The sequence below is a fragment of the Parasteatoda tepidariorum genome, chromosome 5 (genome assembly GCF_043381705.1).
Source record: "Parasteatoda tepidariorum isolate YZ-2023 chromosome 5, CAS_Ptep_4.0, whole genome shotgun sequence".
NCBI lineage: Eukaryota > Metazoa > Arthropoda > Arachnida > Araneae > Theridiidae > Parasteatoda > Parasteatoda tepidariorum.
The window spans coordinates 17,429,826-17,442,734 of record NC_092208.1 but is presented as its reverse complement, the minus strand read 5'-3'; the positions used below and the strand labels follow the sequence as shown (position 1 = coordinate 17,442,734).

The 12,909-nt window shown below is 28.0% G+C and overlaps 2 protein-coding genes across 4 annotated transcripts in view; both read right to left on the bottom strand.

Moving 5' to 3' along the window:
• The window catches only part of LOC107451177 (solute carrier family 35 member G1), a 35,453-nt gene extending 33,779 nt beyond the window's left edge, over positions 1-1,674 (bottom strand). Inside the window, exon 1 of one of the 3 annotated variants that reach the window (XR_006226666.2) lies at positions 1,475-1,674. The gene's annotated coding sequence lies outside the window, so the exon portion shown is untranslated. The remainder of the gene's footprint in view (positions 1-1,474) is intronic. The other 2 variants (XM_071181139.1, XM_016067195.3) reach the window with 2 other exon arrangements.
• Positions 1,675-9,699: 8,025 nt separating this feature from the next.
• Positions 9,700-12,909, bottom strand: part of LOC107451174 (NADH dehydrogenase (ubiquinone) B14 subunit) — a gene marked incomplete in the record, with an annotated part of 7,141 nt that continues 3,931 nt past the window's right edge. The window contains 1 exon segment of the mRNA XM_043054634.2: positions 9,700-10,063. Coding sequence (XP_042910568.1) covers positions 9,935-10,063 — 129 coding nt within the window.

The window sequence follows — 12,909 nt, the reverse complement described above, 5'->3', positions numbered from 1 at the left end:
CTATTTTACATACACACACTAATATAACATTACTGTTATGTATTTCATGCGCCCCACGTTTTTCGTTTTTCAATTTTTTTCTTAATTATTATTCTCCACTACTAAAACGTGGTTTTTAAAAATATTACTTTTTATTTTGAATTTTTTTTAAATTAGAACCAATCAGAAATTGAAATTCTTTCAACAATCTTCAAGCGTTTTTTTATTAATTAGAACCAATCAGAAATTGAAACTCTTTCAACAATCTTCAAACATTTTTTTTTTCATTAGAGCCAATCAGAAATTGAAGCTCTTTTAACAATCCTCATTTTTTTTAAATTTATGTAAAAAGGCAAGATGCATCGTAAGCTAATTAAAAAAATCGGCATTTTGCAACTTTTTCAAAACTCCAAGCTAACTGAAAGTGTTTCCTCCAGTATTCTCTGCTTAGCCTGATATTTTTCAGACTCGTCATAATCAGCCCGTAAGCCTTAAAGCGAATCAAAAATTGTTCGAAGTTTCAGCCTGAATTTGAATTACCTTATTACAATGAGTTTTGTAATGCTAATACAATGAGCCATGTAAGTCTCTATTAAGTAAAACTCGATTGAGAAATGTAGTAAATCAAATTCATTAAGCAAGGCTGATTGGATACTTATACAGTTAAAAATTTCGGATAATTCCATGCATTTTCTAATTAGTATAAAAATATTCAGGCTCATTGTTAACATAATGGCATAAATCAGGCTGATTGAGCAACGAATGGTATATTTACTTGCTATTTTAAATGTATCAGGGCTTATTACAATAAGCCTTGAGAGTATCAGGCTGATTGGAAAATGTTAGAGACATTTCTAATTGGCATGGCGCATTGTAAAATGATGGCTATGATTTGGTAAGATCAGGATTTGCCAAAGAGCTCGAGTTTGCAAAGAGCCAGAACTACGACAGATATTTGAATGTATATTTTTTTATATTTATAATACTTATAATACCATATGGAAGCCAACGAGAATCAGTTGGAAAAAAAATACGCTGATCAAATTTTAGTCATTTAAACACTTAACAACATAAATTCTATTTTACTGGATGAACAGGCAATTGCTTGAAAAACAATTAGGGAAACAGTGTGACTGTTGTTATAGATAAAATTCATAAAGAAGAAAAAAAAATAATTATTCTACCCGTTTACATTCCCATTTTTTTTCAATTTGTTAAACGAGGACTCTTTTCATCATAGTTATGAGTAATATCTTCACACCTCAAGTAATTTTCATGACGAAAATTGTCGCCATGCCAATTGCAGTAGTAATTCGTGTATGGCGAAATATTTCGTCAAACCTAGTGAACAGGTTAATAATATAGCACAAAAAAAAATTAACGAGTTTGCCGAAGATAAGTTATTTGCTAAATATTTTGAAGAAAGAAAAGGAAATATAAAAGGAATCAATTTTCACATTTTTATGAATGCTACGTAATAAAAAGGTTCACATACCTAATGAATATTTATCTTCCATAGCATCAAGTCCAAAGCATTAAATTAAACAAGTGTCCAGTAATAATTTAATTTAAACTAAAAGTTTACTGTTATGCTTAATCAAAAGATGCAGTAAGAGTTATTACCGCTCCGGAACTAAACAAAGTAATACAAGAAATTCTGAAAATGCAATAACCGAGATATAAGCCTTTCGTCGATTGAGTTTAAACAGCTGTTAAACATGCAAAGGGTAATCCCTTTCCTTAATTTTTGTTTACATTAGGAAAGAAATAATTGAAATAAATGTAATAAGAATCACGAATATTTAATCTAATATTTAAATCTCTGAAGGTGTTCAAATAATAGGAAAATTTTCAAATTTTGCTTCTCATTTATCTGGAGGTGAATAATAAGTAATCGATTAGTTGTATACATGGTGTTCTCACAACAATATTCGTATTTTTTTCATAAACGAATAAATGAATATTTCAGAATTTTTTACATTAAACTGTAAGCATTTTCGTGAATCATAAATAATAAAAGGAGAATAATAAGAAACATTCATCATTTCATAATCGATAATTTTTATCTCTTAGATATTTAGTTTCCATATGTTTAGCATTTTATCATCAATTAGTTGTACATCATGTTCTCCCTAACGTGCTCTTTTTTTTTTCTTTTAGACTAAAAGAATAAATGAATATATGATGCTCTCTTAATACTGTTCTTAATCTTTTTTGTTTTTCTAAATAAATGAATATTTAACAAATAAATGAATATTTTAGAACTTTTTACATTAAATTATATGTATTTTTATGTATCATAATAAAAAATGAAAGGAAAATAATAAGAAACTTTTACTAATTTATAATCGATAATTTATTAACTCAGAGATATTTATTTATTTCAATATGTTTTGCATTTTTGTCACAGAATAGATAAACAATGAGCAAAAGAAAAAGAAAAAAAAACACTTTGAATAACTATTGATTTAATTATTGGATCTTCACGTTCTAGGACTCCTCAATCATAATGGCTTGAGGGGGTGACCTCAAATAAGCTAATTAATAAATGCGCAGACGATATTTTAAGATACGTAATAAGACTTAAAAACGTACTTTCGCTGAATAAGCATGCCCTGCTTTTTCGGTGGATTTAGATTTCTCAAAACCAAAATATAGAGGGTAGCCACAATCTGGGAAATTTGGTCCCAACGGAAATTTGGTCTCCTGACGGAGCTATATGGTCAGGAGAGCGCGCCAAAGTTTCGACCCTTAATTTCACTTTTTGCGTATTTGGCTATATCTCGAGAACATTAAAAGCTAATTGAAAAAAGTTTGCTCCCAATTATAAAACCAGTTTATTCAAAGATAATTACAAGCAAAAATTAATTTTTAGTAAATATTTACTATTTTTTATAATTTTATTAAATAAAGGTAGAAAAAATTTTGAACCATAGTTAGAAGTGCAAAAATTGTTGCATCATTTTAAAGCATATAATTTTCTATGGCAAAATAGACAATGTGAGCAAAATCGGTCGAATTATTCCTGAGAAATCGAATTTTAAGTATCTTACTTTTTTGAAATTCCATTTCTCAGGAACTATTCGACCGATTTTGCTCACATTTTGTACATCACCATTATATTCTTTAAAATGATGAAAACAATTATATTCCTTACAATTCAAAATTTCTCCGACCATTGTTAAATAAAATGATAAAAAAAATAACAAATATTTAATAAAGGTTATTTTTTGCATGAAATTATATGTTTGGCTAAACGATTTTTATAATTGTCTGCAAAATTTTTTCAATTCGATTAAAAATCTTGAGATATAGCTATATAGCTAAGTACACAAAAAACAAAATTAACTTTAAAGAGTCCACACTTTAGAGCTCTTCCCAGACCAAACTATTATGACCATATTTCTCAAATTGAGGGTGCCCCCCATATATTTTCTGTCAAAAATCCGAATCCGTCGGAAAAAAAGGTATGTTTATTCAGAGAAGGTTAGTTTTTGTGTCTGTTTCCGCAACTTAAAATATCGTTTGCACTTAGTAATTAGCATATTTAAGGTCACCCCATCGAGCCATTAAGAATGATTACTGGAACGTGAAAATCCGATCATTAGATCAAAAATTATTCAGGATGGACCGTTTTTCTTTTCTTTACGCACTGTACATGGATTAATGATAGCAACAATAAATATAATTATCCCTGAGTTTTTTGTCAGTCTCTTGGGCATAAAATTGTAAAATAACTCTTATTTCTGAGATAACTTATACTTGTTGATCTGAAAAAATTGTCATTTGATAAGTTTCCTTTTCTTGTCTGAGATGAACTCGAGAAATCTAATCGCCTAATCTCATCAGAAGTACATATTCGGTATTACAGATAATCTAAGTTAACATTGAGATTCCTAGTATAATTAAAATATTTTACTTATAAATAAAAACGTTTATGTCTTTTAGTTTATATTTTATGGCATGTAACCAAGAATATTGCATTTTGGGTGATGACTTAATGACAATTTTTGATTATGCGTTGATCAGGATGGTAATCATGACTATGGTGACAAAAAAACCTTTACAATGTCTGTACTGACGTCACAATATCAGTAGAAGAGGTTAAGATAAAAGAACTAGTTTGTGCCGATTATGAGACACTCAGAAATAATGCTGTTGATAAATATTTCAGCTAATTGCTAGGAGCATGCTTTCAATTGTTTGGGTTAGGGCTAAAGAAGAACAGTATATTGAACATTGTCGAATCATTTGAGTTTGTCCGGTAAAAAAAGAAATTAAATTTTAAAAAAAATTTATGGTGATTTTTTTAAAGTTTCATTGTAATTAATGGCAATTTAATTCATAATACTAAGAGAATTAATAATAATATCATTAATCATAACTGTAAAAAATTTATACTTTTTCAGACATTCTTTCTTGAAAATTATTAAAAACACTATATTCAAAATTTTCCGTTTGCGTTTGATATTTGTGACACAGAAAACATTCCTTTTTTTTTTTTTAATTTCCCTTACTATTTAGAAGAATAAGTTTGACTTACCACACTAAAAAAAAATTGTGCAGACATATATTGTAAAATGCTCTACATTATAATTTAAATTATACACCGAAGAGTCATTGCATTATGACCACCCTGCTAATAACATGTAGGACCATCTTTACCCCTCAAAACTGCTAGCACCCGCCGTTGCATTGATTCTATAAGGTGCTGACAGGTAGTCAGAGGTATCTGGTATCAAGCGCTCACCAACTGGTCCTGCAATTCCCTCACATTGCGAGGGGGTAATGTGGCAGCACGAATCTGGTTTTCCAAGTAGGACCACAAATGCTCTATTGGATAAAGGTCATGTGAATTTGGGGGCCAAGACACGACTTGAAAGTCACTGGAATGTTCCTCGACGATTCGAACCTTATGACATGGTGCATTATTCTGTTGGTAAACACCATCCACCGCAGGAAAAACTGTTGCCATGACAGGGTGAACCTGGTCTGCAACTATATTCAAGTAGCTTACAGACGTCAGGGATTGTTCTATGAGGATTATGGGTCCTAATGTGCCCCATGAAAACATTGTTCCTTGGCGAGAAACCATAAAAAACTGGGCGAGCCCATTGTTATAGATGGAGGGTGTTCATAATGTAATGGTTCTTCGGTGTATATATACACACGCATATATATGTATATCCTTAAAAAGTATTCTCAAGTTAACCCACTTAAAGGTACAGTTAGAATCTTCAATTAAAAAGGTATACAATATAAGTATCACAAATTAATCTTTAAACAAGGAATAAACAAAAAGTTTAAAGAAATCTATTTAATGACTTGTGAAAAGGAGGGCAACAAAATCTGATTGCCATAGGAAAAAGAAATGATTGAAAGGCAAGTATTAGAAACAGCGCCAAATTACTTCAGGCAATCTAACGAATTTTCATGTTCTCCCTATAGATTCTACTAATTTCAATAATGTTTACGGGACAGCTAATCTGTGTGCTTATTTAGACTTCATTTTTGACAAAGATTTGAAAATTTGAATCAAGGATGGTCATTACAGAACATGCTGCACATATTATTCTTCCTATGTTTTGACTCAAATACAGTGACCACCACTAATGAAATCACCGGATTATAAAATCAACAACTTTTTAAAATTAAATCTGCAGGAACGAAAACATTGCAATATCAAAACATCATAAAATCATTATTTAAAAAAATCTTTATCACCGTTTTGTAAACTCAAATTTTTATTAGCACATTGTTTAAAAATGAATAACTCTTTTTCTTGCACAAATAATTAGAATTTCTTATTTTCTCAAGTTTCAAAAGATATGTAGCATATAAATAACAAATTTCCTTCAGCCCTCGACGATCAAAGAGAACAAAGTTCCATATATGGATAACAATTCTTATGGAAATTGAATGATAAGCATTAAAATAATTATAGGGAGGGTAAGGAGTCCAGGTGAATATTGTTTATGGAAGAAGTTAGGGATTGCCTATCTTCATTTTATGTCAATCATCACTAACTATATCATTAATAAGTTACTATATTGTCAAGAGATGTCTGAAGAATACTTGACATTTTAAAATGAACTTTACAACGAAGAAGAAATACTGAAAGATACAAAAACCTTTATATTTTTTTAAAACATGTTGAATCTGTAGACTAGAAATTTTGTAAATCAAGCAAATAATGAAAAATTAAAAACTTTAGCTCATATTTAATTAAAATGTCAAATTTAAATTCAGCTAAAAATATGTGTATAAATGTAGTAATTAATTTAGCTTTTTACGACTTAAAATTTAAATTTTAAGCTTTAATATTTCCTAAGTGTAGACTTTTTGGTTAATAAAATCTGCCTCGTCAAAAAATATAATGTTATCGGAATGAATGTGATTTTAAAATGTGGAAGGAAGTGTAGCAAGAAAATATATGATATTATAGCTAAAGTAATGAATTTAAATAATACGAAATAAGGCAAACTAATCACAAACACCATTTTATTACAATAAGATATGGGAAGGTATTTGTTTTATTATATTTATTATAACTAGTGGGCTGCGCCCCCTGCTCGCTAACGCCGTTCGACAATTGGATCGAATTTGGCAGGAAATACCGCAAGAGACCATCCGGAAGCTTTATCGGTCTGTGCCACGCCGTGTGGCAGCTTGTATCCAGGCTAGAGGCGGGTCAACACCTTATTGAACTTGTTACTGTAACTCTGCAATAAATTCAATTGTTTTGAAATTTTAATCATTTACTATTCTGTACATTGTCTTCCTATCCACAAATTTTCATTTCAATCGGACAACTCCTTCTAGGTGCGTCGATTTTTTTGTTATAGAGTGTATAAGTATATTAGCTTACTAGTACATAAAATATTGCTACTTTAACTACTTTTATTTCTTCACAAAATTAGAACCGCATTAAGTTTTTAGCGTCTTTATGTACTCAGAGTTTTTATGTAATTATGTACTCAAGGAAACTCTGCAATTATAGTTTAAAACAGAAAAAAGTATGAATTCTCTTAAATATCTAATACAAATTATAAAACAAAAATGCAAAACTCTGTGGTACCACAAAATATAATCAGACTTCTAGTTCTTTTTTACAAAATTTTTCAGGTCTGTCATTCTTCAAATAATTAAGCTAGATTTTGATGGTATAGAAAATCACATGTTATAATACTGAAGAAATTCATTTGAAGTGAAAAAAAATATTTTGTGCAGATAAATTATTGAATGGATTATAATTGCTTTTCTGTCATGATTTAAAATACTATTAAAAAATATGACACAATGGGGGGGGGGAACATTTCGTGCAAACAAGTTATTGAATGGATTACCATTGTTTTTCATTTGTAATTTTAAAAAAAATCATAAAAATGTGGCACAAGGGAGAATATTAAATGCAAACGAAAACTTTGAAACTAACAACAATCAAATTAAAGTTGTTAAAAACAGAATCTTGTAAACAAACATGTCTTGCACTTCATCACAAATAGATGTTGGATAACATTAAAAAATCTTTTGAACTTTAATAATAAAAATATAAGGTTAAAAAATATATAAAACAAGCATTGAAACTTATATCCTCTAATATGTTAAAAAAAAAAAACTTGAATATATTTAAAATCATTTGATCACGTCATAAAAGATAAATTTCTTAAACAAATGAAATGAAAAAAAAATCTGACAGAAAAAAAATCCAACTTGCACACTATCAACAATTTTTGCTTATCAAGGCTAATTTCATTAAAACTCAATAAATATTTAAACAGTATTAATTACTACAAATCTAATTAATAAATGCTTTGCTAAAGTTTAATAAAAATCAATAGATCAAAATTCTATTAAGGAGAGTAATAATTTTTTCTTTTTTACGATTCATTGAAAGAGAAATTAATTTAAAATATAAATTCAAGATTTACATTTAATAAAAATATAATTAGATCAAATATATCTCCACATATTAAACTAAAATAATAATATAATGATATTAATATTAAGGTGTAGATTTAATATTTTAACTTTGTGTACATGAATTATTATTTTTCTCTCCATTCATATATATTTTATTCACTATAATATAATATTGAAATAGATTGAATGCATCATTAGTTGAGGAATGTAAACCATTACATTGATATTTTTTTTAATTAATATATGTTAAATAAATGAAGGTTTTAAGATTTGAATGAAAATCAAGAAGTTGAAATGATCAAAATATTTTAACTAGGCGTAGTTAAGAGCATAAGGGTAAAGTAAAGTAACTTATTGAGACTTATCATAATAAAAAAGTTCAAACTATAAATTAAAAAAAGAACACTGATTTTATTAAAAAATAAAATCCCTCCTTTAAAACTTTGATTTATTAATATAATTTTAATTATTTTTGCAAGCTTTTATTAAAGTTGTTTTGAATTTTTTTTAAACGTAAGACTTACACAGTAGAATTTTCAAAAACCTCAAAAATAAAAATATTCAAAATAGATAGTTATAGAACAGTTCTTTTTTTAATAAATTAAAAGATAACTTACTATTTGCTTACATTATAAGAATAGTTAAATAAAATTCAAATTATTTCAAGTATTTACAAAACGAATTTCTCCAATTGTTTCCAAAAATTATGAATTTCTCTGAATTTTCCAGATGAGCAAAGCTACCTAACTTCAATTGGCATTGCAGTTTGCAAGACACTCTGGCCTGGGCACTAATTTGCAATTTAGAGGAATTTAACAACTCACACTTTTTATCTTCTTTTTTTGAGATTCTTCTCTTGGCTCTAGCTGATCCAGATTATAATATAGAGCTATGGTGGCTCAGGGGATAGAGAGCTTGCTTCCCAATGAGGTGAACCGGGTTCAAATCCCGGCAATGGCAGGTTGATTCGAATTCCGCACTCAGCTCACATCGACCACAGTGCTGAGGTAAAATATTCTCAGTGGAAAACATATCATGGGTTAGAGTCCCCTTGCCGTCAGGCTAACCATGGGAGGTTTTCCTCTCCATATAATGCCAATGCGGGTAAGTTCCATCAAAAAGTCCTGCACAAAGGCAAATTTTACCCAATACTTGATCCAGGAGTTCCCTTGTCTTCTGGATTACATTCACAAAGATACGGAGTTGAACATTGGTCGTGGTAAACTGAAAAACCGTCCCGCAGTTCAACGATGGTTATAAAATTATAATACAAGATTATATTTATTTCAAAATATGCCAGTTAAACTAAACAAAAAGTCAAGAATCAAACTTTTTATTATTATTTAAGAAAATGGCAAACAAGAAAGTGAATACTTAAAGTGACTGGATTTGAGTGACTGGATTCGCAGCTAGGGCACAAACAAATGAATAATAAGCAACTGTGCAAATGCAGAACTAAAATAAAAGTAAACAAAAAGTCAAGAATATATTTAGGTACATTATATGTAGTATATATGTAGGAATATTATGTAGGTAATATAGTGACACAAAAGTTGAATGTGTCTAAACTGCTAAAAAATGAAAGAGATTAAATAATTGCCTACTATAACAGAATAGCTTACTTTGTAAGATTTAATATCATACAAAAAGTGTTATTGTACCTTTAAGCTAAAAAGCTTAGTCTATATATTTCAGAAAATTATTAATTTGATAATTTTCCAGTACTTATACTTAAATATGCTAATTTCAACTAGAAGAAATAAAATACTTCATTAAGACAGAAAGGAAAAGGAAACATAACTTCCAAACTTAAATTTTATTTTTTTAAACCATACATATTTCCAAAACACAAATATAGTTTTAGTAGCTATCAGTTTTATACAAGTTTTATTCAATTTAAAGACACAATAATAACCAATAGAATTTTATTCTTCAAAAATCATATAAGTGCTACAAAGGTGCTATTCAAAATTACTAAATAATATTTATTTACAAATAATTTGTAATCGCAAACATATACTTATTTTGAAAGTTATTCTAAACCAGAAAAGAAGCGTCCTAAAAAGTTTTTTGGTCTAGGCTCAACAGTGTCTTTAAAATAAGCCATCACATGCATTGGCTGTTTCCAACCATTAATTGTTTCTTCCAATTCCATATTACCCTGCAATAACACTTATATTAGTATATATAAACAATTGGCAAAATACACATATACACATATGAAAAGGTATGTAATATTATTTAACCCTCTGGTAGTTATGCATAGAGCAAGTTGCATTTTCACCCCACATTGCAAAACCTGCTTTGCCATTTTTAAATAACGAGATAGAGTACAGGGAAAAAATGTTCTCCCAAATTTAACTTATCACAAAACCAAATAACAAAATTTTTTTATTATACTAAAATGATAGAAATGACACAAAAATATATTAAATAAAACAGATACATGCACCAGAAAAGAACAATAAATATTAAGGAAATAAAATAAGAAAAAATGATTAAAAAAAACTCTTTTCAAGCACATGGAAAGAAGTATATCAGGCGAAAAATATATGTTTCATTCTTTTTTTTTTTTCCTCCAAAACTTTAAAAAGGATTAAAAAATAATAATTTGATTTGATCAGAGGATTAAACAGTAAAAAAAGTGCAATTATTTTGAATTAAAAAATTTTAAAAATCACAATATACTTTTTAATATCAAGTAGAACCTTCAAACAAAATTGAAACCATTGTAAGTTCAAATTAATGAAAATTTGGATTTTTTCCAAATTTCAATTACAATGCGTATTTTCCAGAATTTTCATCGGCAAATCTGTGTCTTCCTATTGTGTTACATCAAAATGTGAGAGGAGAGAATTTTTTTAATGCAGAAAAGAGAGATCATTTTAAAGATTAAAATAAATCAAGGTATTAGCTAATCACTTTTCATTGTTGTATTCTAATCAAATTTATGAAATAAACAAATTATAAGCACACAAGTGAATCATAATATTTATTATTGTGGTGATGTCTTATTGGGATTCAAAATTTCAGGAATTATGTGACTCACATTTAAATGATAAAATTTTTAAATTACATCTCAACACAAATCTGTGTTAATCTTCCTACTGTTTTATTAAGTGAGTAATTGTTTTTAACATTGATATTAATTTTTACAGCAAATCCTTTTTATTTATAATTTTAGAGAAGTAATACCAGTTTGGATAATCCTGAATTTCAAATTGCCGAAGTTCGACTGTACTGAAATAGTGCTGGTGATTCAAAATTATTTAAAAAAGTATTACATATTAAAAAATATATATATATTAAAAGCACAACACCAAAACATTATTGCATTAAAAATGTTTGCATGTGCCAAGAAAGGACGAAAAATATTAATCAAGATAATCATGCTAAACAGCATTTATATTTTGCCCTACCTCCCCCAAACTAGAATAATAAATTAATAAATAAACAAAAATAATAATATTATGATTTAATAATGCAAATACTTAAGATGTACATTTTTGTTGAAAAATTCATACTGAGTTCATTTTCTTGGAGGGGGTGAAATGGTGTTTATATCAAAGAAAAATTTAAATTTTTACAGTAAGTTTTTTAATGTTAAATCTAGGGTGAATTACAAAATGTTTTCGTTTTGTTAATATATTGACGATAAAAAAACATAAGATGTCCTAAAAACAATTATTTCAAAAATTTTAAGCCATGTTAAACCAGCTGTTATAGAAAACTCATGGAGCTAAAATGAAAAATCATTATCATTTTTAAAAAATTATTATTATTAAGAAGCAAGTTTCAAATATGTTGGGCAATTATTGTTTAAACGACAAAATTTACATTTTTTTTTAAACATAAAATTCATTTTTTCTGAACATCATGAAAATACAATATAATAAACATATTATGGTCATATTATGGTAATTAAATGGTCATATATGGTTAAATTTTGAAATTATATTATTATTAACTTAACTTATAATAAAATAAAAAATTTATTTTACAATGTTTTAATAATAAACTTATGATTAAAAAGTAAATAAAAAGTAAATTAAAAAAATATAGAAAATTCAATATTATTCTTACAACCTGAAAATTTTTTAACAGTCAAATTTCAAGAGAAGAGAAGCACGATTTTAAAGGATTTAATGAAGTAAATTAAACAAGCTATTTCAGTACAAAAATAAAAGTTTTTTTTTCCTAATCTGAATCAGAATAAAAAAAAATATATTGTTAACCTTGTTTTAGTTTTGCTTGGCTTTTTATAACTTAAAAATATTCAATGTTCTACCGATAAAACTTATGTTCTACCACTATAGTATAGTTTGAATAAATACTATATTTAAAATCTTGCAACAAGGGGAAGCAAAAAAATAATAATAGTAAAATAATAATAATAGTGAAAAAATTGAAAATCAATCTAGATTAAAGAAAGCTGACTTTCAAAACGGAATAAGAAACACAAAAAGCAGTAGGCATAGTATGCAAAATATATATATACAGTAGAGAACCATTTATCCGGTATCCAGATAACCGGGAAACCAGAAAACCGGGAAAAATTTTGCTCGATTTTCCCGCCATTTTGAACTAGAACGAAAAAAGCGGAAATTGAACTCATCCTTGAAGTTGAAGAGAGGAAAATGTAAGGAAGGGGGAAAATTTTTTCCCCGTTTACCCAGAGAAACGTCATTTCCTCCGTGACCTTGAAGGCAGGGAAGGGAGGAATGTTTTTTTTTCCTTTAGGCCGTCAATCAAACTCAAGGGTGTGGCATGCTGATTTCGTTTTCTGCTTGATTTACGAGGGGGGTGGGGAAAATGCATTGCATGCATATCAGTGAGCAGAAAAAGTAAAGAGAAAAATATATTTATTTGACATCGACTAATAAAAATAAAATCTTTTTCTTTTGAATAAATTCTCATTCTTTGGAAGTGCGGTATCAATTGCAAGTTTTTCTTGGTGTGGAATCACATCTGCTGTAATAAAAAATCTTGTTTTTATCAACAAAAAAA